The 27,430-nt window shown below is 44.6% G+C and overlaps 1 protein-coding gene and 1 long non-coding RNA gene across 3 annotated transcripts; one reads left to right on the plus strand and one right to left on the minus strand.

Moving 5' to 3' along the window:
* Positions 1 to 106: 106 nt before the first annotated feature.
* LOC104318916 (glycerol-3-phosphate dehydrogenase [NAD(+)], cytoplasmic) lies at positions 107 to 16,738 on the minus strand. Its single transcript, XM_069780912.1, has 8 exons — positions 16,587 to 16,738; positions 10,958 to 11,135; positions 8,910 to 9,050; positions 7,524 to 7,662; positions 5,611 to 5,723; positions 3,837 to 4,070; positions 3,580 to 3,686; positions 107 to 2,264 (listed from the first exon to the last, which is right to left on the minus strand). Exons 1-8 carry the CDS (start codon positions 16,625 to 16,627, stop codon positions 2,168 to 2,170), a joined length of 1,050 nt encoding a protein of 349 aa, XP_069637013.1. The 5' UTR covers positions 16,628 to 16,738; the 3' UTR covers positions 107 to 2,167.
* Positions 14,171 to 25,046, plus strand: LOC138685048 (uncharacterized). Of its 2 annotated transcripts, none has more exons than XR_011324288.1 (3): positions 14,171 to 15,099; positions 17,155 to 17,899; positions 20,923 to 25,046. It is a non-coding gene; the product is annotated as an uncharacterized lncRNA (long non-coding RNA). The 2 variants fall into 2 exon arrangements; XR_011324287.1 differs by lacking the exon at positions 14,171 to 15,099 and adding an exon at positions 16,881 to 17,033.
* Positions 25,047 to 27,430: the final 2,384 nt, after the last annotated feature.

Below are 27,430 nucleotides of genomic sequence, written 5' to 3' on the forward strand. Positions count from 1 at the left end.
TGTCTTTGAGAGCTGACAACTAACTGCAAGAATAAGCACAATAAAGGACCACCACTACACCAGTAGTTTATTTTGTGAGAATTCTGAAAAATGAAATTACATCAAGTCTGTGTGTTGATCACTTTATTAAACTGTTATTTGATACACTTTGAATGTAAAGTGTTCTATAGTATTATTAACTCATACATGACTTATCAGTTCAGCCTGCCAGTGAAGTAAGGAGGTTCCTGAATTCTCTATCCCATCCTCATGTATTTGATACTTAGAAATTATGCAATATTTACGTCTTTTTCCAATTAAAATGGAAGATGATAATTCCCTGTTTTGTGTAAAGGATTTGGCCACACAATTCCCATTTCAGTGGAAGGAATGCCGGCGTTGCCCCACGGAGCCCCCAGCCATTGCCTGTGACCGGACTCGAGGGTGGAGGCGGTGAGCTACCTCCGCTGCGGTTCAGCAGGGATCAGGGTCGCTGCAGCCACTGTTTCTGGTACCCGAGCCAGCTTTGCCAGCTGTGAGGCTGAGATTTTTACAATATATTTATAATTACAATAGACACACACACACACACATATATATATATTACTCTGATAAATGTGAAAGACATAATAATGTTCCTCTAAAATGCAGCCTGGAGATGATTTTATAATCTAGCTTTTTTTTTCTTTCCCCCTAAGCAATATGTCAGCGAATACATAGAGAGATTAAAAAAACCCACTTGCTCTCCTCTCTGCTATTTTGGAAAATCGGATAAAGCAAAGCAAAAGTAGGTTACTCTTCCTTTTTGTTTGCCTTGTCTCAAAATAGGAGCCTTTCAAAAGGGTATTAAAGCTTATAAAATGTGCCACTGTTCATTTCATAGATGGCTTTAACTCTGAAAAACATCAGGTATGTAAAATTACCCAAGTACAGCTATAAGGTTTAAAAACTTGTATGCTTCTGAAATTAACACCATTGGTAGCAAAATAAAAAAACCTGGTATATGAACCAGTTCGTGTTTAAAATTCAGAAGTAGATAGAGAGATCTCTCTTCTGGAGTGTAAGATGCGTTGCTTAAACTACAGCTGGATCAGGGCATTAGTCTGCAGTCTGGAAAGATGCGGGGAGCTGCACTGGTGTCAGTCCAGTGGAGTTTCCCAGCAGAGTTAAAATGCAGCCTGGTTTCAAATGCAATTTTACAGGATTTCTGTGCGTCTATAGCGGTCATTTTCATGCATGTATAAAAAGTCAAGTATCACAGAGCGTTTTTCACCGTTATTTGTTACGTTCTCAAAATAACAGCACTGCACAAGCTGCAAGCTGAGTCTTGCGTACATCCTCCCTGTCAACCTCCAGTTCTCCTCTCTCAGCTACTACCAATTAACAACTATGATTTGCTGAGAAGTCCTGATGCAAACATAATGTATTTGGTTATTCCAAATTTTTTTTCTGTGTTTGAATGGAATGGAGTAAGTGTAATGAAGGTCACACTACTACTGAGGATTGCTAGTGTCCTGAATTTGAAACAAACAACCCACCCCCCCGCCCCAAACCCTTCTTTCTCCTTCCCCCTGCCCCTTAAACTGTTTTATTTATATATCTGCTGAACATTCATGTGTGTCTGAGCACAGTAACAATACCTGTTTTTCCAAAGAGGCTTACACTGGGAAACGAAATCAAGGAAGGACTAAATGTCACAAAATACAAAATGTTGTTTGTGTTTGAGGGGAACTATGGAAACCCAACATTTGCCCATGTGATTGCATGTTACTGCTGTCAGACTTTTTTTTTTTACTATAATTTTTCTGTTTGCATGGGTTCAATTTTTCTGCATCTTGTGCTGTTCTGTAAGTAACATTAGCAGGCAAAACACTGAGGTTCATGTGAGCTAGAGCGAGCTCTTGTGGAAATTACAAGGGAAACTGTTTTCAACCAACGAGAAAGTAATGCTGGGGATATGCCCACACTACTAACTCAAATCAAATACTGTTAAATTTTACATTCATTTCCTGTTCCTTGGGTATAATTTTGAAATTAAAGGCAGATTTTTTTTACCCCCAGAATGAGGATGCTGAAATACATTCTTTGTTGCTTTTACAGCAAGCGTTGTCACACAACCTGTTTCTCTACTTTATTTGCCATGGAATGGACAGAAGTCCTGGCGCAACCAGGTGAGGAGAGGGGATCTCTAAATGTGCTCTGGGTGGTTCTGCAGGCACGTGATGAAATCCTGGATCGGCTGACCCTCGTAGCAGATCTTGTAGATGGTTGTAAATAATGGAAACCTAAAAGAAGTGCATAGCAATGAAAATAGTTTTTAAAGTTTACATAAACATTTCTATGCCATTTATAATGGAAAAAACCCACCACCTTTTTTTTTTACATTAAAAGGAAAGTGGAAAATTTTTCTCTCTCTTTACAACACAGTTTAACTTGGAGGTGCCTTTACTGGAAAACTATATAGGGCAATTAAGAGGAGCTAGGGGCAATTCTTGGGAGTGACAGCAGAAAGGAGCTGTTTTGGAGACAAAATTCTATCCAGTATTTTTTATTTACAAAAAATCTTGAATTGCATATCCTCTTTTTCCTCCTGTGTGCAAAATGCATATATATATTATTTGCATTCATTACTGATATCTAAAAGACTAAAAAGAATGAAAATCTCAAATGATTTTCTTTTCCTGGCTTAAGGGGTTCTTTCCCTTTTGCAAGCCGTCTTAGTCATTACCTAGTAAAAAATGAGTTCACTGAATGACTTGGAGCTGAGTGTGTAGCTAAGCGCAATTATATGATACTTATTAGATCAAGTTTTGATTTAAAGTTCATGTCCTGTCAAAATGAGCTTCTCTTCTCTCTCTCATTTTTGAAAGATAATGCCGCTTGAATCTTCTGTATCTGTTATAATTCTAACAGGTTTTTTTTTAAAGTTTTCATTTGGCAGTGTTTGACCTCTCAGTACTGCTAATGTGCGAGAGGGAATAGAATGGAGGGAAGTTTAGCTTTCTATTGTGTAAGCTGAGACAAAGGTTTCAAATTATAAATAATCTTACATCATCCCAAACGATTAGAAGTACTTTTTATCTCAGCATTATTTGTGGCACTAAAACACTGATATCAGCACATACTATCTATTCAAAGTGTATAAAAATTTTTGATTAGGATTATGCTCCCAAATTTTATACTGAGATAACCTAGTTAATGTTTGCACTGAGAGCAGTATTGCTGCAAGCTGTAACAGCGATATACTGAGAACAAGAAACCCTTTGACCTGTAGATCATGTTTGCAAGCTGACTCTGTGTATGGCCTTCAATCTTGCTCAGGGGGACAGGGATGTCTGGGTAGATCCTTTGGATTATTATTTCTTTGGTTTCCTATACATCTGTGGCTTGTTTTTTCTAACGCTGTTTAGCTTTCATTCTATTCTACTGACCATGGCAATGAGGAGTCAGGCTAAGCTGAGCTTTAATGAGGGCCTAAGATGTAGAAAGCAGTTGTTGCAGAAACGAACAAGATAATTAAACACAAGTACTGTTAAGGAGGTTATGAATCATTCATATTTTCTTGTTGATGCAGTTGTTTTTTTAAATCAAAGCACTTACTTATCGAGCGTATTTTTCTGTTTCAGAATCTTGTAGACTTCGGCTGAGGTCTGAGGACCTTGCAACTTTTGTCCGTTCAGCATCTCATTTTCCAGTTCCTCAATGGACTAGAAGAGAAGAGACTGATTACTTTGATCAGAGGGGATACTGCTGCGATACCAGCAGTTATCAAGAAGGTAAACAGCTAATGATGCCTTTATAAAACACAGAAGGATTTCTTCATGTCTTAGTGTAAAATATTTCAAAATCCTCCTTACTTTTCCTGTGCGAGCAAAGGCTTCTGCTACTTTCCTGTTGCGTCCCCCGTAGCAGGTAGTGATTAGATCAGCGACGCCGCAGCTTTCCAGGAAAGTGGCTATTGATACCGGTCCCCTGCAGAACATCTTGGCAAAGGCCACCATTTCCATAAGGCCCAAGCGTATAACTGCTGCCTTTGTATTATCGCCAAAATCTAGTCCATCGCAGAACCCAGCTCCCACTGCTACGATATTCTAAAAACAGTTTAGTGCAAAAAATAGAGGAGGAAAGGTAACAGTCAGGCAAGATGTGCAGTTCATCAGCATGCACTGAGGTTTAAGAAAATCCTACAAATCTGTCTTCACCCTGTTCACCAGAAGAAGTTTCAATTGCCAATAGCCATGAGTTTATGTTATGAAGAAGATAGATGGCTAATTACCATTGAACAAAAGTAGCTGGGCTTCTAGAAGATTATTATAAAGTGTCCTCTCTTATTCCCATGGGTAAAAATCAAAGCAGCTTGTTTCATATAGTAGTGTTGCAATCACATAGTGTGTATGCAATTAATGTTTTGTTTTTCTGCTAGTTCCAAGTTGGGACTCGCTGACCTTTCTGTTTTAACTGTTTAAAATATCCCAGACAGAGTCATGCCTTTCCAGGTTTTCTCTATGGGTCTCTAATTTAAACAGACAGGGGTTCTATGAACTGATGCTGCAGTAGATCAATTTTTGGTTTTCCCTGCAAAAACGGTCAGCAGAATTGCCCTTTTCTGCAGCTCTAAACACATCTCTCAGGATCCTAAACATCTTCACAACTCCTCACCATTGTCCTGCATGCCTCCCAATTCCCAGCCCCTAAATAAGTGTGGTTCACTGCATTTGACTAATCTGTCACCTAGTACTGTTGTTGAAGTGTTTGCTCTAGACATGCAGGTGCCCCAGTGCAGATTGTGTGGGGTTTTTTTTAGCAAAGGCAATGCCAAAGCAATGATTTCAAGAGAGCAAAGATTTCCCACAAAGCAGAAACAACCTCTCTCCCCTCTGTGCCTCCTCCCAGTTCTGGTCTGTGGCCAAAAGCAAAATCTAGGGGTACTTGGTTTTGTACGTAAAGAAACTTTTCTTTTTGTATGTAAGGTTAAACAGGACAGATTCTTTCCTAGCCAGTAATCCCCCCTCCCCCAAGGAAAGGTGAATTATTGAAGCACAAATGATTGAACGTATAAAAAAGTACAAAGGATCACAGGCTGCAGTCGCCTTTAGCACATTTAAAAGCAAGCTCCAAATCTCACTCAAGTGCCCCCTCACTGGGAACTTGGTGACTTTGTTATTGCTCTGATCTGGCCTGGGATCTTGATGTGGGCATTGCTGAACGCCAGCACAGACGTGCTGCCAACACAGAGTATTGCTTCTGATGCAAACTTTCTAGCAGGTTACTACCTGAACTGTGAAAATAAGTTATTAGTGGGAGCCCCTGTATGTAGTAAGAATCTTTGTTCCATGTGCTTACAATACACAGACAAGAAAATACAGCGGACTAAATTCTGCCCTCAGAAGCAGAGGTGCCTCTGGTTAAGTAAAGATAAAAATACAACTATTTTGAAATGCTTTGCCAGCAGTTATATTTTTAAGTACGTTTTCCCTTTTCAACAGATTGGGAAATTGGCACACGAACATCTTGTCTGTGGTCACTCATCATATGGTGGCAGGACTTGTATTAGATCCTGTGGCTTACAGAAGACTCAGGTGAGGGTAGAATTTGTCCCTAATAAAAACATTTTGGTTTGAAACCACTCACTTTTAAGGCTCCACAGATCTCCACTGTATCAGAGTCAAGCACCACAGTAATCCTGAAATTGGGGGTCTGCATTAATTCTTTAAAGATCTCCCCTTGTTTTTCATTTTTGCACCCTGTGGGAAGGAAGGATGGAAGTTAGAGCATTTTCACAATGTTTCAGAGTACACACAATTAACTGAAACCTGAAATAAGTTCCCAGGGACCACTTTACTGGGACCACAAAACCTAACTGGGTGTTGCTCAACAAGAGGTTTGTGTGACAGCCAGTGTTAAATGTATGCTAGTACCAGGGCATTCACCAAGCATCGCTTAACACTTTAAAGAGCTTAAAAGTAGATAGTCCCTAACACAGCTTTCTGCCTGAGAAAGCTTGTATAACCACAAACCCTGCAAAAGAAAATATTGACAAATTGCTTTGTACAGCACAACGGTATAATTGCTGCTTTGAAAATGTAAACTGGTGTAATTGCTAAGCATTATTATGGGGCACAAATGATTAATGCCCAATTAGTTCCCAATTACAGGGAGATCCACAGATGATGAAGTTGAACGTTCGCACTGCTGGAACATTTTTGTTATCAATTCTACCGAGGTCATTACAGTGCTGGCCCTGGCTATTGAGAGGCAGAGTAGAGAGCCCTCAGCGGTAAAGGGGATGAGGTTTGCCTTTATCCAGAGAGTCCTTGGCCAGCTGGGCAAAGACTTTTGAATAGAGTTTCACTTTATTTTCATACAAGGCAGCTTGGTTTCCTTCAGGGAGAGCTCAGCGGTGAGGAGCTGTAGAGTTTTCCAGCTGCTGCTCCTGGAGGGTTTCTGGGCACTTGGTGGTTTTGAGTATTAAAGAGCCTGGGCAATGGCACTCTGGTAGCTGTGGGGTTTCTGTCCCATCTCATGAGAAACTTTGGGTTTGCTTCTCGTCCTTTGCAATAATTGATGTTGGGGGATACCCAGTCTCTTTGAGGTGGCTGTTTCTGGGCTGTGGCGCTTTCCATGACAAGAAAAGCAAGGGGCAAATCTCTCTGCAGAGTCATCATCACAGCATGGCTTAAAACTGGGCCAGCAAAAGTTAAACACCCCCCAAGTAAATGAATATTCCTCAACTCTCCTAATCGTGTCTAGTCCTATTTGTGCCTAGTTGCTCTGCCAGCAACAAATGCCCAGCTAGTATAATTTTCACTGCTCCTGTAACATTTGCAAGGCAAAGGAACAGTAGTGCGACAATAATTTATTTTTCTGTCTTCCCTAGCTATGTAACTTGAATTTCTGCTGACTTTAAAAATCAACAGGTTTTCAAAACTACTGGATGAACTTTCCAAGTCAGGTCACACTGAGTTCTGGGAGGATCTGAGGCTACGTCTTGGCAAGCAGTCTGAGTGACAGGGAGGAACACGACGTTACTGGGGTTTGTTGTTGTTGTTGTTGTTGTTGTTTTGGGTTTGGTTTGTTGTGGTTTGTTTTGTTTTGTTTTTTTTCTCCAGACAAAGAAATTTGAAGATGGAGAAATACACCTCAGGGAGCATGAGCACATATGAGCTTCTGATTACATTTCTCTAACTAGACAGTATAGCGTAACAACCGCCAATGTACTCAGCATTGAGTTGTACAGACATGAAAGGTGGTTCTTGCCAGCCCCTGCCGGAACAGGATTAAGCTGTAATTTTTTAATGGATGAAATTAGCTCTCAGCATTGAAACCCGGTGTCAGTTTGGATCTGATCCTGCCAGCACCAGCCTCCCTGGAAATCACGCTGCCTCCCTGAATGAGCTCAGTGGGCATCGCACCCACCGCACCACTCGTGAATCACCTCGGACCCCTCGCATCCCCCAGCTTCCTCCAGAGGTTATCTTGTTGCCCAGCCACCAGCGAAGTTAAACCACAGCTAGAGGCTCTAATTTGCTCTTTGCAATAGTTACCAATGGTGGTTTCACAGAACTTCTCATCAGCCACTTCTTTGGCTATGTTGGCCCCCATAAGCACACTGATTTCTATTTTCAGTTTCTCTCGAATGAGGTCAGATATGAGCTTCAGGCCGTCAGGACCCTCATCGATCCCCTGAATAAAAGATGATAGTCAAAGCCAAGTTAATAGAAGAGGAAAATGACAGTAGTAGAGCAGCGGTAAAGCAGAAGCTGTCCTATTGCCTGCAGCTCTGGTTTTAATTGGAAAGATTTGGGTCTTATATTCACTAGCATTAGCCATTAATACAAATGCTCTGGGTTTGTACTCTGATAACTGCAAATTCAAGGCAAGTTCAGAGGGAAGGTAGCGACAGTCAAGGTAACCCTGCAAGAGGCCTCGCATCCAGTGCTGCTGTCCTGAGGCTTTCTTTGATGCTGTATTTTTCCTTTGTGTTAAATTCCTGTAGTACCCAACCAGACTTTTAAATTAAGCCTACAAGCAGTGGCTTTTTTTCAAGATCTAAGTATTAATCTGAGTGCTTCATTGGTATTAAGGAGTATACTGATCTCTGATCTGTCTTGGGTTGTTTTTTTTAAACTAAAGAAAGAAGTAAATTTGCAGGAATTTCCTTCCTCTCCCACCCTCCTCTCCTCTGTTTACTGCTGCTTGTGAGATAATTTCTATAGGGGGAAGAAAAGTGGGGGGGAAGAGCTGGTATTGCAGTCTGAAAACTTGAATTACATTTCTTTCATTACAATTTTAAATTGGATATTTCCTGTAATGCAATCAAAAGAAGAAGTGGTAGACTATATTCCTACGCCTTGCCTCTGGCTTTTAGTTTGAGATTCTCTTAAAATATTAATTCCTTTTAAGATCATGATAATCCGGTACCTCTAACCTTAAAAAGAGATTCCTCAGTTCATGCGAGATTAAAATTGCTTCAGTTCTGCAAAATAATTAGTGTTATTGTGCCATTTTAATGCTGCCAAGAACAGCTTTAGCATGTACTTGGAAGAGGCACTTTGACCCAGCACTATTTCCAGTTAAGAGTTAATTGAGGCTGCAGTCTGATGAGTATTTTTTCTGGCAGCAGCAACAGCTTATACAGCCCTCCCTCTGCCCATTTTCACCTCCATACTGGTCCAAGTGGGAACTGATCCAGGCTAAGGATGGCTGGCAAAGATGGATACTCTCAGCCTGGCTGGGTTGCCCCATCCTTTCCTCTCCGTGGCCACGTGAGCAGCAGAAGGGCTGGCAGAGACTGGGTAAGTTTTAACTCTTGCAGAAAGAAATGCTCGTGTTTACGCAGAGCATGCAGCTGAGGGCTGGAGCTTCTACCCTTAAGTTGAAGCTATTTTTTTACTCTGTGCAGATGGAGTCTTGTGGAGATGACAACTTACCTTGATCAGGGAAATCCCAAATGTCCCGGATTTTATCTGGCCTGCAATCTGCTCGCAGATTCGTCCAACAAATTGATGTGGCAGAACAAACACTAAAATATCTGCCCCGTTTGTTGCTTCGACCACATCTGGTACAGCTACCTGGGACAAGAGTGACAACCAAAATGAGCCCCAGGTAGGAATCCTCACACCTTGCAAGGTACCAACGTGCTAAAGCCATTGAAGACACATTGCAAATGTCCTTAATTTTAACTGGCAGTGTGGCGTAGCTGCAGCAACTGCAGCTCTTCTGAAATATCCAAAGCAGCCCAACTATTTTAGGTTTGGATTTTTTATAATTTTGCTTTTAATTTGCCTTCTATCTCAGCCTGGTGTGGGTAATTTGGGGAAGACGCTATACTTTCTAAAATTGCACCATCCTGGGAAGCCCCTTTGCTGGTTCAGCTTCTTCAGGTGCTTCCTGAAGATGCTGAGCAACCCCATATGGTTCTGCTGGAATGAGTGGTGGCACCAGGGAGCACAGGAACGAAGCAGAACGGTGAGACAGAGCCTATTCTGACAGTCTTTAGTTTCCATAGGTCACCAGCTGAGAGCTACTCAGGAATAAACTGTATCAAAAGGCAGAGTTTATTATCATATTTGGGGTTGGATGGGTTGTTTGTTTTAAATATAGAGTAACTTAACCAACAGTTAGAAAAATTTACCCAACGTGCTTAATAACTAGCAAGCTGTACCTTACTCCAAATGCTAATGTTACTCAGAACAACAGTTCAAGCCAAGCTACAGAGGCAATGGCAGGTGAATTTGAGCCTGCAGTTTGCAATCAGAGCAAACATTGCCCTCAGATGCAGCCTTGGAGCACACCGCCTTAGGGCAAGTGGGATTCCCAGTGGGAGAGCCCAAACTGCTGCCAGCAAGGCTGCTTCTCTAGGAAAACGGCAAAGCAGGAGCAGGGCAGAGGCTGGCAGCGCTGTACAGGCTGTGCTTCTGTCTCCAAAATCTCACAGAGCAATGCAAGGGAAAAAATTAGTTATTTTTTTTTTCTCAGTCGGAGATGAAGGTGTGAGGGTCCCTCCAAGCCTTACTGCAACCAGCTGCTTTCTGCTGGTAAAGCCTCAGACTTTGCTATAGACAGGATGAAGCTGATCTCAAGTAATGATGACAAGCCTGTTGATCTGCTAGAGGGTTGTAAAAATAACAGTGACATGTCAATTGTAGCCCAGGAGAACTGTGTGCCAAGTTCAAACCGCAGGAGTCCAAATATGCAATCACAGCACTAAATGGAGTACTAAATATAACCACTCTCCAAGCAAGGAGACCCACCACGTGCAGCGTCTTAACTTCCTTTTACAACTGCAACTGTTCCAGAAACGTGGCGCTACTTTCTTTAATGCACAAAACAGTGGCATTTGCCAAAATCTTGAACAGCCAAAAGCCCTCACCTTGCTTGCTTCAGTAGCAGTAAATTATCTAAGCTGATTAAATTAAGTAGAGATATATATAACTCGGTATTTTAAATGTTCATGAAAAGTAAACACCTTATATTTTTTGTGGAATTTACAGCATTATTAATTATAGCAGTAGGTTGGTATCCTGAAATCACCCATGAGCAGATAGCTCATTATTCATCTCCTTGTAAGCCACAGCTGTTAGCTGTGCTGTTGATTTCTTTTTTAGAAGAAGGGAAAGCAGTAGCTTTCCCTTTTATTCCAGAAGATGCTGTGGGCTTGAAATGCCTCGGCTCTGTGTAGACAGCTCTCTGCCTGCCATTTCTAGAGTTACGCTGATTTCTGTCAGAGAGGCGGCTGGTGCGTTACCAGCACCCGACACAGTTGGGCGTTTGAAGTTGCATGTGACATATGAGGCAAGCAGAAGTCACAGAAGTGAGTTATATTCCACTGAGTTATATGTCAATATTGGAGTGAGCTAGGTGGCAAACAAGAATCAAGCACTGAATTACTGCCTAGTTTTAATTTTGCCAGATGTTGCCTCCCTTTATAAAAAATAAAAATATTTAAATGATTTGTTTGGGGTTTTTTTCAACTTACCACATTTTTAGGTATCTTGTATCCAGGCAGGTATTTAACATTTTCGTGTTCCTGGTTGATTATTTCTGAGAGTTTTCTTCCATTGATGATCTCTTCAAATACCCACATCTTGACAGTAGGATCAAATCTGTTGGACTTCTGGACATTTTTGCCAATGATTCTTGCTATGGCTGATCCCCTTTGAAAAGAAAAAAAATGGAAATAACTAATAGGAACCAAATAGTTTTATTGTGAATTGGAAACACAAATTACTTTAAACATAGTAACTCATAAAAAGCCCATGCTATAAAGCTGTTCAGGTGCTTGCTACATTTATCAGAAAGCTTTATGCACTACCGTCCACCAAAAAGCCCTCAGTTTAAAAACACAGAAAGTAGAACCAGAGGAAACACAACTGTAATAAGGGATCTGAAGTCATACCAAAGATTATAGAATGGAAATATGATGTACCGTGAACAGCACTAAAAATACACTATCTGGGATTAAAATCTTTCTTACTCCTCAGATAATTCTTTTTTTTCTGAAGACCAACAAATGTAAAATAATCCAGGTGGTAAAGCAATGCTGAACAATCTTGCTGTGACAGTCTTTGTGCATCTCATCTAAAATAGATGCATCCCACTTTCCTACCAATAACCAAACAGTTGCAATAAGGATTTTATGTAAGACCTAAAACCTCAGAAATTGTTCTTTTATTTTAAAAAAAAAATCATCAACCTGATGGTTTCTCTTTATTTATTGTTCTAATTATCACTGCAACAGGATCTGTAATAGTTGCAACCTGAGGATATTTTAACCATCCAGTTTATTCTTCTTCAGTCATGCTGAGAATTTTTTAATCTCAGTTCAGATTAAATAATTAAATAATTTTGTTTCCCCATCACCACTGCAGCCTGGCAAACATTCAGTTATTTTCTTGGCAAGACAGAATTAAAAACCCCACAGAAAATATTGGAAGTATTGCTTAATGCTCTTCAAATTATATGGGGAAGAGGGGTGATTATTTTTATTCCTCTGTTCCCTCTTTCCACTTAATGCTACTTTAATCTTTCAAGCACTGGCCATTTTACAAACACAACTGAAAGAAGAGCTCCAGTTGCAACGACCTTGTCCTCTGACCCACTTGTAACACACCTGCAATGAGGAGCACGAACAGGATTTAGCTGTGATATGTTTTCTGGAACTGATAAAGGTCTCGAGTATATCCAAGACAAAGTCCAGGTAGGTCTGCGCTGTCAATGGTTCAAAGGGAAACCACGTTGTAACTGGCTCTCCTTGGCTCAACCAAGGAGATGTAACAGGTTTGCACGTGGCTGAATTGCTCAATAAGTAATAAAAGAATAAGGCTTCATCTTAATCTTTAATGATAAAGAAATCCTACTGAGATCAGGTTTCACTTTGCTCAGTGTTGACTATATGCTATATCCTGAGCTGCCGTAATGCTTTTTTGTTTGGTGGGAGGTTTTTTTTTGGTTTGGGGTTTTTTTTGGTTGGGGGTTTTTTGTTGGTTTTTTTGGTTTTTTTTAAAGGAATGACTGGTTTTGGCCCTTTAAAATATTTAGGGAAATATTTTAGGAGTGAACCTTTACCGTAAGAGTTCTGCTTTTTTGAAAGGCAGGCATGCAGTCATATCATACGTTCACATTATTTATAAAATTACTTATATTCTGGTTCTCTTGCTCTGCTATCAACAGAGACCACAGTCAAGGCTTGAGCTGAGGATGAATTGTGGCTCCACACAAGAAATATATATTAATAAGAAAAGTTTGGGTTTTTACAGATAAACTTAAGATCTAAATTCATCATCCAGGTTGTGCTGGAGTCTCCAGCACAACCTGGACCATGAACTTAGACCTCAAGCCTATCCATAGAAATAACTTTTCTAGCCATGTACCAAGTGTGTATGATTTTCTGTTGAAGGATGCAGACTCCAGCTCCAACCTCCGAAATCCTGAATGGGACTCACAACTCTCAGTAGATAAATCTGATCTTCTAGCAGAGCTGTCATTACCACTGCGCTTGGATGTTGCCACCCAAGTACTTTCCTATTGACAAGATATCGGTGAAGTTATCTCAGGCGTAAAGGTAGCTCCATAAGTGACAGAATTTTCGTTTGGTTTCCCTTTAGATGAATGAGGATTTGGGGGAGAAAAGGTTTAACATTTGAAAGGCCTTGGGTAGTCAGCAGGGACAATACCTCGCCACAAAACCATCCAACAGTTCAAAACTTCATGGTCTGTTTTACTTAGTCCATTTAAAATTCAGGCACTGCTGTTCAGCCTTGAGAAGAAGAATTGCTTTGTTTGTGAAGGCAGTGTTTGGTAGACTACACAGGCTTAGCAGAATAGGGCTGCTTATGCAAACAAAACCAAGGACATTCACATATAAAGACTTTGCCATGGTTTTATCTTCTCCAAAACTCAATTTAGGGAAGATTAATAGAAGGCAGAGAACTCCACTTACTTAGATAATTTTTAAAAGTAAGTGAAGACTGCCAATCATTCCCCCCCCCCCCATTATGTTAATTCATGTTGGAAATGATTTACACATTGCTAAGAAAAAGAAAGCTTTTATCTGGAGATTTCCTATGAGTATAATGAGAAAGCTTTGATGTAGAATAACTCAAATAAGACCCATTATTTACATATCTGAATATGAAAGTATTTGTGGTATACATCAGATCTGGTGAAAAATAGAGCTTAACAGACTCCATGAAGCAGCTAGTCCCTTCCCTGCACAAAGGGCAGTCAAACATACTTAGGGCCTTCCTAATAGTTTTTCCAAGGAGGTCTTAAAGGCCTCAGCGGTTGCAGGTCTCTTCCCGTCCCCAACCAGCCCATGCCTGGACTTCACTATCCTTACCATTAGAAAGATCATCCTCTCGTTTAACCTAAGTCTTTCTTACTGCAGTTTAAGCCCATTTCTATTCTAGAATGGTGGAATATTGTTTTTCTCCTTTAGATGCTTGAAGATGATCCTTTCCTCCTCCAGTCTCTTTCTTAGCCAACCACCCCAAATGTTTTAAATTATAGCATCGCTCGGGTTGGAAGGGACCACTAGAGGTCTCCAAAGTGGGAACAACACCGAGTTCAGGTGGGTTGCTCAGGGTTTTATTCAGCTGAGTCTTGAAAACTCTCCAAGGACCACCTCTTCTCTGGGCAACCTGCCCCAATGCTTTATTATTCTCATAGGGGTTTTTTTTTCTCCTCTCTTTATATATTGAGTCAGAACCTCCTCTGGCTCAGTTTATGACCACTGGTTCTTGCTTTCCTTCCGCGCACTTCCGTAAAAAGCCTGGCCATCTGTCCATGTTGAAGACAAGAGCCTAGTTCAAGCTGGATCTTCACTGAGGACCCTGCAGTCCAATCAAATCTAAGAAGATTGGGAGAGTTTTTGGATTCTGAAGGGCCAGGCAGTGAATTAAACCTCTGTTTTTAAGAACAGGTAACTGAACCGTGATTAATGTAAGCACAAATGCTCCTGCACCTGGCTGGCAACAACAAAATGCGGTGCAGCACTTACTTTGCTGAACCACATCAGTCATGAGACTCCTGGCAGTGTTGACTTAGTCCCTGTGACCTGCTGAACTCCTTCTGCAGCTGACATGAGCTATTGCAACACGCTGTGTCACGTGTCAACCACGTTTCTGAGCTGCAAGAAAGACTCAAGAGCAGTGATCTGAACTGTCACCCAAATATGCAGGAGGAACATAAGAAAAAAATGTTTGCCAAAGATAAACATTGTATTTCTGTGTTGTGCTTTCAACCTGTTCTGCCACAGAGGCTATGAATGGATGTGATTTAAACATTGGAGCACAATGTTTATCTCCTCGCCAAAGATTTTACAATCTATATATATGGTAGGAAGCAAGAGTTGGGCCCAGGCAGAGAGGCAGTACGAGTAAGTAGATAGTATTGAACGACCTGGGGTCTCTGTATCTCTGCGGCATAACTCTTTCCAAGTTTGTAGGTACATGTGAAAAAAAAAAGAACTTTCTCAAGTAAAGATCCAAAGGAAGGAAGACAGCTAAGTTGCTTTGGAGAATGTCTTATGGCACGGGGACCGCCTGGGAAAGGCAGGAGGTGCTTGCTTGAGGGTGCAGCAAGATACCGATGAAGACCGTCACTGTGGGCTGACCAAAGGTAAAAGCTGACTCCCAGATGTGCGGCCATGGCTGTTGAGGGGCTCGGAAGTGACAATGAGCTGCCTGCACAGGCTTGGATGCCTGTGGTTAAGGTGAGGGAGAAGAGGGTGGCGGGGGACGGATGCAAGCCCTGGAATGCCATGGAGAAAGGGGCAGCTGGGGAAATGCTGGTGCAGACATGATGGGGCAGGACTACATCCGTCAGGGCCAGGGAAAGCCAGATGCATGATGATGAGTTCCCAAAGAAGTCTTAGCTGTGCAGTTAGGTGTGAAGGCTGTATCTGAGAGATGTCACGCACAAAGAGCCTGTGATCCGGAAAGAGCGTGCATGTGGGGGCTCAGAAAGCAGTGGACTGGTTTTGCAAGGCAGGAAGGCAAAGAGCCATGCTTTAACTATGCTGTGTTCTCAGCAGCTCACAAGGAACCACTCCCTCACCTATTGATTTTTTTTGGCATTTGCTTCCACTTAGCTGTCAGATATTGTAAAAATCTTAAGGAGCTCGCCCTCCTTGTACAAAAACAATCCACAGAACTACCTGGAGGCTGGCTTTGCTAATCCCAAGCGCATGCATATACACGTTGGTCTGTTTGTTTGTGCTCAGCTTACATAAACCGTGAGAAAAGTAAGATGCGAAGTCCAGCGAGATCGGGTTTAGTGACCTCAGTGGGGTCTGTCAGACCCGAGGAGCTCTGGAGAGCCACGCTTTTGTCCAGGCTAGAAAGGACTGAGCAGTAGCAAGTGTATTTTCATGAACGGCGATCAGGATAAATGGGGGACCCGAACGCAGTGCTTGTACAAGGCTGCGTCTGCACCAAGATGCAAAACAACATGCCGAGGAGGATGGAAGTGAGAGGTACCGGTCAGTCGTGGCTTTCAATGGAGCCCGTGCCCGGGCTCCTTCAAAGCCATACGAACAGCATCACCGCTCTCCTCGCTACTGAATGCTTGAATCTGAACTGCCTGGGCCCTGCCACGGGCGCACACACCTACCGAGGCGCAGCTCTGGTCCCCTCTGGGCTCTCGCTGCCCTGCCACCAGCCTTCCGACGGCTCGTACACCTCAGCGGTGCAGGAGCCACTTCTCAGCGCCCGGTGCATCTCTCGGGGACCCGGCTCCCCGCCCGACGAGTCCCCAGGGCTGAGGCAGGACACGCCGGGCACCGGGGCCGCCGTTTCAGGACCATGGAGACCCTCCCCGCCCCGGCTCCCCCCCAACCTGTTGCGCAGCCCCCGGCAGCGGCTGAGGACCGGGGCGGGGGGGGCGGCAGGCTGCCCGGGGCCCGGCCCGGCGGTCCCGGTGTGCCGCCCCGCTGCCGGGGGGGGGGGGTGGTGGTGGTGGTGGTGGGGGAAGGAAACAAGGATGGAAAGGTTAAAATGGGAGAAAAACCCGGAAAGAAACGGAGGAAAAAGGGAGGGGTGGGGAAGGGAGGAGGGCAGGGGAGAGGCGGGGGACACGGGGGGCCCCCCCCGCGCTGCGGCACTCACCAGTTCCCCGAGCCCACGATGCAGACGCGGAGCGGCGACATGCTGCGGGCTGCCCTTCCGCCCGGCGATGCTGCCGGCGCCTCGGCTCGGCCCGGCCCGGCCCGGCCCGCCTCGGCCCGCCTGCCAGCACCGCCCCTCCCGCTCCGGCCCGGCCCCCGCCGCCTGCGGGAGGGAGCGGCGTGAGCGGGCGGCGGCCCCGGGGGCAGTGCCGGGTACCCCCCCCCCACCCGCTCCCGCCTCCTTCCCCGGCTCCGCCCGCGGCTCCGGCGGCTTTTTTTTTGCCCCGAGGGGCTGCCCTACGAGCGTCGACTGAGACCCCTGGGGGGGGAACGGGGAACTCGGTGCTTTCTCCGAAATGGAGGGGGATGAGGACCTGCGTGGGGACCCCGGCGCCTCTCGTGGTGGGGGACCTTCCTGCCCGTCGGCAGCGCCGAGGGTTTCTGCAGGGTGGGTAAGGTGGTGGAGTTTGGAGGGGATACAAGCTGGGCCCTTAGGGGCGGTGGGAAACGTCTTGAGGTCCCACCTGCCCCACCAGACAGACGCGTAACGGCTTAAATTGTTCCGACAGGTGAGGAGCACGCCAGGGAAAGCTTATGAGCGCGTCTGCAGAGCCCAATTCAGCTGATAAATCATGGGCTCCAGCACAGTTCTTAATACGGGACATCAAGTAGAAGTTATCTGCCAGGAAGGACAAAATGGAGTGTGGTTCCTTTTCCCCTACGTGGTCCAGCCATGCATAACGCCCTACAAATTACCACATTTTACCTCCCAGCCCTCCGCTACACCCCGTCTCCTCTTCAAAGCAGCCTTCTCTCTCGTTTTTGAGCCAAAGAGCTGCATTTGCTGCCTTCCCTGAGCTTGCCCTCCCGCTTCCCCTCGTCCTGCCGTGCCCAGGCTCCCTTCCCCACCGGGGACCACGTCTGCTGCCCTCGCACCGGAGCTCGGCTCAGTGGGTTTCTGGCTCCGTGTGAAGAGGAGGCCTGACCCCGTGATTCATAGAAGGAGGCTGGCTGCCAGCGTTTCAGAAGCCGGTGGGTGTTTTTGGAGGTACACATATGTTCAGCTCGCCTGCTGTCAGCTTCGTCGGCTCAGCTATTTGGTGCGTCCTCTCACGTGTTTGGGGACATAATAAAAAAACTAGGGCAAAATTCTGCAAAATAATATCTTGAGAAGATGGCAGGTTCCTGAAAAGGAAAGTGTAGCTGGGACCCTGGGCATGTGTGAAGCCTGATGGGGAGCTCTGCAAGAAGAGGCATAACCCACGTGCACAGTTTGAGAACAGCCAAGGCACAGGAGCCTTTCTCCAGTTCCAGGTGCATTTCCTCCAGTCTCCTGTTTGTTCACCATGATTTGCTCTTGCCCTGGCTGTGTAGCTCCTCTGTATAGCTCTCTTCTCCCTTTTGCTTATTCCCCACCTCCGTGAAGATCTACTGGGGAGGTGAAGAGGAGCCATCCTCCTCCTTGCCCTGTTCAGCCCCTGAGACTTCTCTGCTTGTTGCAAGCTCTTCTGCCCTGGTGAGTCCCTGGCCCCCAAGGCACGCTCACTGAAGCACTGGCTTCTGCAACTAATGTATGCGATGGAAGATGTCCCTAGTCTATATAGCACATAAGTATTGCAAACTGTAAGGGGTTCATCTAAATTAATGCGGCAGCTTTTAATTACAAAGGGCAACTGTATCAGTTTGGCAGCCTCTGGACGGCCGGATTTAGGTGCCCTCCCCATTTAGGTTGCACTGACCATTTGGTCGGTGCACAGAAGCTGGCAGGGGTGAGACTGGCAGGGGGTGAGCGGCAGATGGATACAGCAGCACTTGCGAAGAGCAGAGAGGGCAGCCTGGGACTGTGAGTGCACGCATTAGCTTATACATCTGTGACACTAATTGGCTGTGGAAGAAGATAACTTCTGCTGCTGCTGAACTGTCCTCTGGATTTGTGCAGTCACTGCTCCGTGGAGATGGGTAGGAGAGCGTTCACGCACAAAGGACTGTTCCAGGCAGTCTGCAGGCACTTTTACATGGCAGGTTCAGATGTCAAAGCTATCTCAGTGGCAGTGTTGTGTGGGGACGCAGAATGGCCCCAAGAAATGGGTCCTTTGTCAGATTCCAGAGCCCTGGAGCCAGATAGCACACACCGGCAGATGCTGATGGCTGTTGTTTTATCAGGCAAGGAGAAGGATCTGTTCTTTACCACAAAAACACAGTGTTTGTTTTTCCCATAAGCCCAGGAGCACTACCTCTCAAGTGTGAGTCATTAGCACATAACAGACATAAAAGCTCAGTCTGCTTAATAGGGAGGATGAAGACAACCCTCTCAAGGCCACCCCCACCCAAGCTCACCTGATCTTCTGCACCTAATGGGTCATGCACCTGTCAGCAGCTGGAGATTACACAGCCGGCTGGTTTTCCTCTGCTGCAAACAGAAGAACCTCACTGTCAGTGCTGCAAAGCCAGGGCAGCCAACGGGTGTTTTTTTCTAAGCCAGGTGTGGCTCTTTCTATGGTGGCAATGCAGTCTTTGAATGCCCTGAAAAATATGACTGAGAAATGCCAAACTTGGCAGGCACCAGGCAGGGGATGGGCAGGGAGCAGAACTGGGGCTGGGTGCTCCCTAGAGAGGGATTTACGGGCAAGGTAAGGGGAAGCATGGTCTGCCCTATGGTATAGATATAGCCATTGCGTGCTTTGCTTCCTTGGCCACCGCTTGGTGATGTTTGGGCACCCTATACTATCGGGTGCGTAGGGTAAACCAGGTGAGTATGGGCTAGGGCCAGTCCTCTGTTCTCCTTCCCCGGGTGAGCCAGACCTGGGCTGGAAGGACACTCTGCCCAGTTCTTGCTGCCAGCTCACAGCATTATGATGCTCCATCTTAAAATGGGTCAGGTTTTTTGCCCCCTCTTCTCCTACTGAGAAGCTGTTTGAGACAGTTACTCCTCTCACGGTGGGAGCCCTTCTCCCCATTTCAGACCCAACTTATGCCCGTCTGCTCTAGCACAAACGCTGTCTATAAATGTAGAGTGATTCTTGCCCCTGGTGCTTATTTCCCCCTTCTGCCTGCCTTAAACCCCAAATATATTTACAGAGAGGAATCAGATCCCTTCTCACCATTCATTTTGCCAAGCTCAGCAAGACATGCTCTCTTACCTCCTCTTTTCTTTTCCTATGATTATCCAGATGGCACTTCTCTGTACCTGTTCCAGCATGAATTCAGGCTTGCTGAACACCAATAACCCGAATAATCCCTTAAAATCTCAGCAGAATTTTACCTGGTGCCTTGCATACATTTACTTATTGTTCCTGGAAATACATGGCTTTCTACATATAAGAATGCATTTACTGTTTTAATAACTACATCAGGCACGTGGCTCTTCCTTTTCTGTTGTTCATAGCGGATAAATTTTAATTTACAGCAGAAATTTTATCAATCTCCCAGTGCATGTCCCTGCATTTTATGCTGTTACATTTCATCCCATGTCTGTTACTAGGGCATAACAATCATATAATTCTTCCTGTAGGATTTCTTCTCTATTGAAAATGTCTCCCAACTTTGTCAATAGCAAATTTCATTAACCCACTCGTCATTTTTTGCACCAAGCTAACTAATGAAATTATTCAGGAAGACTGATTCCTCCAGTCCTATAATTTTGCTATCAGCCTCATCAGTTTTCACCCCCAGTACTATTCCTTCGGCATTTTATAGTGTTTATGTTAATCCTCATCTTCTTGAATTTAACTAATAATTATATAGGTAATACGAAATCAAATGCTTTACCAAAGTCCAGGTTGATAAGATTTATTAGTTTTCCTTTGTCTGCAAATGCAATTATCTTATTAAAGAAAGGTACTGGGTTAGTCTACATATAACATGCCTAGCTTGCACTTTAACCCATTTTCTGCTTCCCTCCATATCTTTTGTTACTCATGGCTAACATTTGCTCTAAAAAGCCTACAGATCTCAGTGATGGAGATTATTCAGTCTTCAGAAGCAAAGGGTAAAGAGCTCTTGAGTTCTGTGGCTGTTGCATGCAGTAATTTCCATATCCATGCCCTTTAGCCCATTAAGTGTGCTGCCCTTGCTCTCTGGGGTTACATTTTCTTCCTTACGGAAACTAAAGCAATATATTCCTTTAGCTTTTAGGTATCTGCCCTGCTGTTATTATTGGTGATACTTTCCTTTGTTTCCTTTGTAATCATGCAGCTAAAAGCCTTTTATTCTTCTTTTCCTTCCCTGTGCAGGTCTGATTTTTTTTTTTTTTTTTTTATTTTGAGCTGTACCTTTAATTTTGGATATTCGAAGGATAGTTTTCTCTGGATATCACTCCCTTCTCGTTTTTTCGCTAGGTTTTCTACATATTCCTAAGATGTCCTGCACTGTCTGCATCACAGTCCACATCCTGTGTAGGCATATGGAGCTATGGGAAATATTCTGCCTTATTTTGGCTGATCTCTTTGGAGAGAAGTAAGATTCAGGGAGCCTCTTCTGTCTTGTGACTACTTGAAAGAAAAGCAGAGTATGAATTTTGCACTCGCTGGGGTGGTGGCCAGACAGCATCGCTCCTCAGCATCTCTAGGAATGCAGGCTTCAGAGTTTAGGGAAAGAGGAGCTGAAAATCAAGCTTTTTTTTGCCAAACCTCCTGTGCTGACGTCAGCAGGGCTCAAACACTTAGTTTTATCACCTGTGGAGCCATGGGTAGAGTTAAGGTTGGGGTAGGTCTGGAGTTCAGAACAAGGGTTTCCAAGTTCAGCCTGGGTGTTTGAGGGAAGCCCGCCTGTTGTGAGTGTCGACAGGAACCTTCCCCTGGCCGAGGTCTGCAGACCATTAAAAACCTACTGTTTCAATTCTACCCAAACTGCAAGCACCACACCTGACCCTGACCTTACGCTAGACAGCCTGGTGGATGACGGCATTAGCATCAAAATTACTCATGTATCATGGGCCTCTTCATTTTCCACTGGAAGATTTTTGCACATAAGCTTTCCCTGAATTATATTCTAAATGGAAGATTTGCATGGTTTTAAATGTATATATATGAACACTAAATTATTGTATGCTTAAATACTTTTAATTATAGGTAGTAAATAATAACCATTTATACTGAGGTAGCATGTAATATCTCAAAGCACCTCTTCCAGGACATTAGGTACAAATAAATAGTGTCAGTTTATGTCTAAGAGCTGACAGTCCAAATTACTTACAGCTTTACAGCTTCCACATGGATTTCTTGCAGTCTGCTTTTACTGACTCATGGGATCTAGAAAACAAATCAACAGTGAAGTTCTTACTCATGTTATTTAGTTGAGTTCTTTGCTGCAGGTTCTGATCGGATTATACAGGAAGAACTTTTTTTTCACACTTAAATTAGTTCTCCAAAAAGCCAGAAAATGAGACTGGATTTTAGCCCTATATAAATCTATGTAATTCCAAGTAATTTAAGGAATTCAAGCAGAACAGACTGAGAGGCCAATTGTAAACCATCTGCACTCTTTAGGGCTTTCTGTAATCCAACGGAGAAGGTTTTCAGGAGGACTATAGCAGAACTGAAAAATGTATTTGCTGAAAGAAAAAACATTACTGGTAACTTAGAGTTAATTTTCCATAAAACCTCAGGCAACAGACCTACAAAGACTTTGCAGAATCCAAATATACCTACTCTGTAGGCAGTACAGGCTGCAACGAGAAGGAAGGATGTCATTTGGAAATTATGAAGTGGATGCAGACTTGGTTAGAGTGTGCAGATACAAGTAGGAGATCTGGTAATGATAATAGCTCAGTATCAGTATCCCACAAGCAGAGTTTATACAGAAACATAGCAGTCAAATTATGAAGGACAGGTTTGCCTGCAAAAATTACCAAGTGCTTTGGCTTGGTTTCCAAACTGATCTTGCTATCATGATACACCTGGAAATGGCATTTGACTGAGATAACAAACAGCTAAACATGATAATGGGGATCTACAGCAGATGGAGAAATACTCATGTTGCCATAGAAACCATGCAGAAAAAGTGTGTAGGAGTAAAGCGTGGCGCAGAAAAGCTTCTAGGAGAAGGGTCTAGTGACTGAAGAACTGAATTCATGCAGCAGCTGTTAAGGTTAGTCCAGACATTAATAAAAACACATTAGCTCTTCAGGAAACTGAGAAACATGGAGGAAAGGAGTCCTAATGGTGAGCTGCAGAACAGTTGAAGGCAGCAATGCCATGTTGTACCATAGAGTAGGGCAGAAAAAGTCTTTCGAGAAAGGCTGGAGATGGCCATGAGGCAGACGAAAAAGCTGGGAAGCCCTTCAACCACAACCACAGCACGTGCTCCCCTCGTGTCTGCTGAGCACACGCCGGACCCAGGCTGGTGGTAAGGGGATGCGCTTTCCTAGGCCTCCTCTGCTCTCCCTGCAGCAAGTCCCTATGTGCTCGGGAGCGACCCAGCCCCGCTCCTTCGGTACCTGCTCACTTTCCCCACGCAGAGAACCTGTTGGGTGGTCCCACAGCGCTACAGGGCTGACGCCTCAGTGATGGACTCACATGTGGCTACATTTAGTGAAGAAGTCAGGCCCTAGGCAGACAAACGTGTGTTTTTGAATTCCCCACACAAAGGGCTTGAGTAGGGGGCTATCTGGAGGAAGCTTCTGTTTCACTCTCTGTTAGAGTGAGTAACATGGCAGAAAAGATCCCCTAGAGCTCAGGGAGCAGAGTCACCCAGGGACTGTTGAGGCAAGGCAGAAGGCGAGTCCTCCCATGGTGCAGAAGGACCAGACAGAGGTGATGGGCTCCAGCCATCGTCCTTTGTGCTAGAACAGCTTGCACTCTGCCACAGCGGGCGGTGAGGCAATACCCTGAGGTCTCTGCCTGCCCACGAGTTGGAGAGAAAAGGGCAAGGAGGTGTCCCTGTGTGACTTGAGCAAGCAGAGGTTTGGCTCTCGGCGAAGACCCAGGACGCACATCCAGCTGTCAGCAGCAGCTCCAGCAGACTGCCAGATTAAAACCTTGTGTGCTGGGCAGCTATGCGAGGGCAGGCAAAGGGATTGAGACAAAGTGCTGATTGGTGCTGTGGCTACGGAAATGTCTCAAACTCTGGTCATAACATGGTTATCTCCTGTTGCTGCTGGTCAGCTGCCTCTCTAGGACAAGCTTTAGTCTGTGTGGGGACTTGGAAGTCCCTGCCAAGACTGGGTGTCAGTGCTTTAACTGTTCCCAGGTGGTGGGGGTGGGTGGTGGGCAGAACCGTAGTGTCTCGAGGTCTAAAAGATAAAAGGCAACGTGAGTGTGCTCATCGCAATATGCCGGTGTGGAGAGGGATGGGGCTGCCATGGTCTTTGCTCTCATGTGATGACTGCAGAGCAGCATCGCTTCTGCTACTTTTGCAGCCCTGTGGCTGCATGATGAGGATGACAGCTCCAGGCTGTGGCAAGCCTCTGCCCACACAGAAGCATTAAAGAAAAATAGCCATACACAAGCAGCAACTCCAAAGAAGCTGCTCCAGAGGCAGATGCAAAGTCCTTCAGTGCTGTTCTTCACTGAGCTCCCAGGGCACGGCCCTTTCCTCAGAGGGTGCCTCACAAAGGGGAAGCTACTGGGATTACACTCCCGGCTTCCAGCCAGACCGAGCCTTTGCTGCTGCCTCAATTTACATTTCCATGTCTGGATCGTGTTGGGGTGATGTAACGCTGGATCCCAGAGCATGATTCAATGCAAAGTCACACCGAGTGCAACTGGAAATGGTGCCAAATGTGAGTGTAAGGGGTGCGAAGGGGTTGTGGACTGGGAAGGAAACTTTGTAGGCAACATGAGCTGCTGCTGTCTGTGAGTCTAGTGCTTTCAGCTGGACCTGCATTACGGCAGAATACAATGCGCAGGGATTGATAGAGAGGAGCAAGGACATTAGGAGACAACTGACAGTGACTGAAAAGCCCAAATGAAAAAAGCTTTTGACTCATTAAGACTACAGAAGGACTGATGAATAACCATTAAAAGCAAGCACCAGAGATCCTGCATGTCAAACAGAGCAGTGTTTCTTGTGCATGTTACGTTACAGCAAAGCCACAGACCCAGTAAGTCAGTGATACCTGTAAAGCTCCAAAATCAAGGTGTTCTGCCAAATGATCACTACAGTGTAAAATCCTCTGGAGGCTGAAATAATTTGTATTACATTTACCTGACCTTACTGGCCATTTTCACCTACAGTCAGGAGAGTACAGCTGTGCGCTCAGCATGTTGAAGGGGAAAGGCTGTTCTTTTAACCAAATTTCCTTTCTTGTTCTTGTGTCACAGCATGTACAGTTTTAGTAGGCAGGTATCTTTTATTCTCGGTAAGAATAGGAAGTTAGCTCATGTTCATTATCTAGAACAGCCCAGAAAACATTAAATGTTTTCCAGACTATTAATAAACTCAAGTATCAGTTGCCTTGAGAAAGAATGTAACCCTAAGAAACACTGATTGTACAACTAACAAATGCAGATGTGAAGCGCTATCAGCAACGTTACTTTTCTGGTCATTTTCTCATTAGCCAGCAGCTCTCCCCGTTCAGCAATGCTTATGAAAAATGGCACTCCTTGTGTGACAAAGGCAGGCTGCAGTTCTGGCTTTCCTTTCCCAGGGTTGATGTCATTCCTCCGCATGCCTGTAGAGGATGTAGTTCCCTTAGCAGAGAGGAGCAGTAATTGCTTCTCTTCCGTGGACCAGCTACCACAGGAGGACAGAGATTTAAAACTATGTTAAACTCGGCCTCTTCCAAAAACACATATTAAGTCAGGAAGAAAAAATCCTGTCCGACCGACGAGGCAGTGGTAGGAAACTTGTATCATAATTTCTCTTAAAAAAAAAAGTTTTTTTAGGCACACAGGTGATGAAAAATATGCTGGATTTTAGAGCTTTACTGTTTGAACATTGATAGATCTTGCTGCTCTGAAGAAATGATACTGATCTGAAGAGATGCAGACTATAAGCTTTGGAAGAAATCACCAAGAGTGGTGCATGGTTTTGATCAGATCCTGGGCAGTTTCCTAAGATTAACAGAATAACAAATTATGCCAAATTTGGCAAGTCTACTTAAACACGAGTTATAATAAAATACGATCCACTTCAGCTTGTAGCCATAATCGGGCCTACAAGGATTCGATGTGACAAAAATGAATAAATGTATGTTATCCCATTCACGTTTTACTCCTCCAGATCTGCAGCTCTTCCTCATTTCTTCCTCCAGACCTAGAAATCACAGCAAGAGGCACGGCTCAGGCAGGCTGCAGGTAGGGCACTGCTGTGGGATCTCGGCGCTCACCCTCAGCCGTGCTTGCAAGGCCCGGGTTGGGGTTTTGGTCATTTTGAGCCACTAAATTATAACCGGGAAAGGAGACTGAGAGCAGTGAACCTGAACAGAAGTTATAATTAGGGGCAACCGTAAACTAAAGATAAAAGGCAGCTTGAACTGTAAATCCGTAACAAATGGTTAAGCTGCTAGCCTTTCCGTACTATTAAGCATTTTCTCAATGCCATCTTATGACAGCCTCTGGTACTGCGGGTGCAACACCTTTTTTTTAAGAGGGAAAAAAGCAAATGCATGGGGGAAGCAAATCTGAGTTTACCGCCCTGTGCTCAGGCACCAGATGCTGAGGGGCCGCAGAAGCATGCGCTAAGGATCACTGGCCTGTCTTGGGCGTTGGAGAAGTTCTAGGTGGAGGAACATCCTACCAACCACCTGTGATGGTTACAAAAGGTCTAACCCAGGTGAAGCTATGTCTCTGCTGGGACCGGTTGTCCTCAAGCAGGGGGGAAATAAAACACACAAGTGGAATTCTTGCCCAAATTGCTTTTGCTTCAAATTTTCCCTGGAAAATTTCAGTGGTGTTGGCATGCATTATGATATCATGCAATTATATTATATTTTCAATTAAAATGTCAAGTTAGATCGGCAGAGGAGGAACGTGTTTAGAGGGCAAGAGGTGAGCAGTTCTGGCCAAAAATTTTCTTCAATGGACAATGTGACTGCTGATCTGTTCTCTTGTGGTTCCACAGGAGAAAAATGCAGCTGAAAAAGCCCTTTTTTTCCCCTGCAGTGATGAGCATGCTTCTAAAAAGGCAGAAGTGGGGGGTTTTATGCCTGTGCAGTGGTAATGTAGTACATCTGTAAGAGAGATTATAGGTGTAGGTGCAACAGGCAGTTCCTGCCTGGGGTCTGTTAGCTGAGATTACGTGTGTGTGCGCTTGGCAAGGAGGGATGTGCTAATTTAGAGCCAGATTAAAGCTTATAAATATATTTTAAAGACATGATGCTCGTAACGTGCTATCCTCATTTGATGGCCAAAGGCAAAGACATTTTGAATGTCACTGGGGAAGTGGGAACGTGCTGGTAGGCGATGGGAAAGCCGGGGCAGCCTTCATGGGGTACAAAGCTGCTAGCGGGGGGGGGTGGTGGTGGTCTGGGTAAATAAACTATTCTTCTGAAATGTGTTCTCCTTTACATTGTTGCTTCTATGTAGATTCTCACATAGGGAACTTTTAGCATCTCTTGTATAACGGTTGATTACAATATTATGGGCGTATAATAGAAGAGCTGGAGAGTGGAGGAGGGAGTTTGGATGAGATGCGGAGCGGAACCGCAACGTTGCTAACCACGGCCGTGTCTGATTCGGCCCTCCTCTTCTTCATCAGTCCATTGATTAATCGTCATCACGGATTAATCATCACGGAATTGTCAAGGCTCCTCTGCCCCGATTTTAAGAAACAACGCAGCTGCAGTCCATTAAGTTTCTGTTGTCCAAACGCCACGCCTGCCCTGCAGGATGACACACCACCAAACCAGTTTCTCCCAGTTAGCCCTGCTGCCATTCCATGAAGGAAAAAAACCTGCTTAGCCGT

The sequence above is a fragment of the Haliaeetus albicilla genome, chromosome 4 (genome assembly GCF_947461875.1).
Source record: "Haliaeetus albicilla chromosome 4, bHalAlb1.1, whole genome shotgun sequence".
Lineage (NCBI taxonomy): Eukaryota > Metazoa > Chordata > Aves > Accipitriformes > Accipitridae > Haliaeetus > Haliaeetus albicilla.

Bases quoted from the DNA above. Each gene is read 5' to 3' on its own strand.
- LOC104318916 (XM_069780912.1), bottom strand. From the start codon at position 16,627: ATGTCGCCGCTCCGCGTCTGCATCGTGGGCTCGGGGAACTG. The intron at 4,071-5,610 runs GTGAGTGGTTTC...AACTGTTTTTAG, and splicing joins AGATCTGTGGAGCCTTAAAA to AATATCGTAGCAGTGGGAGC. The intron at 3,687-3,836 runs GTAAGGAGGATT...CTTCTCTTCTAG, and splicing joins CCTTTGCTCGCACAGGAAAA to TCCATTGAGGAACTGGAAAA.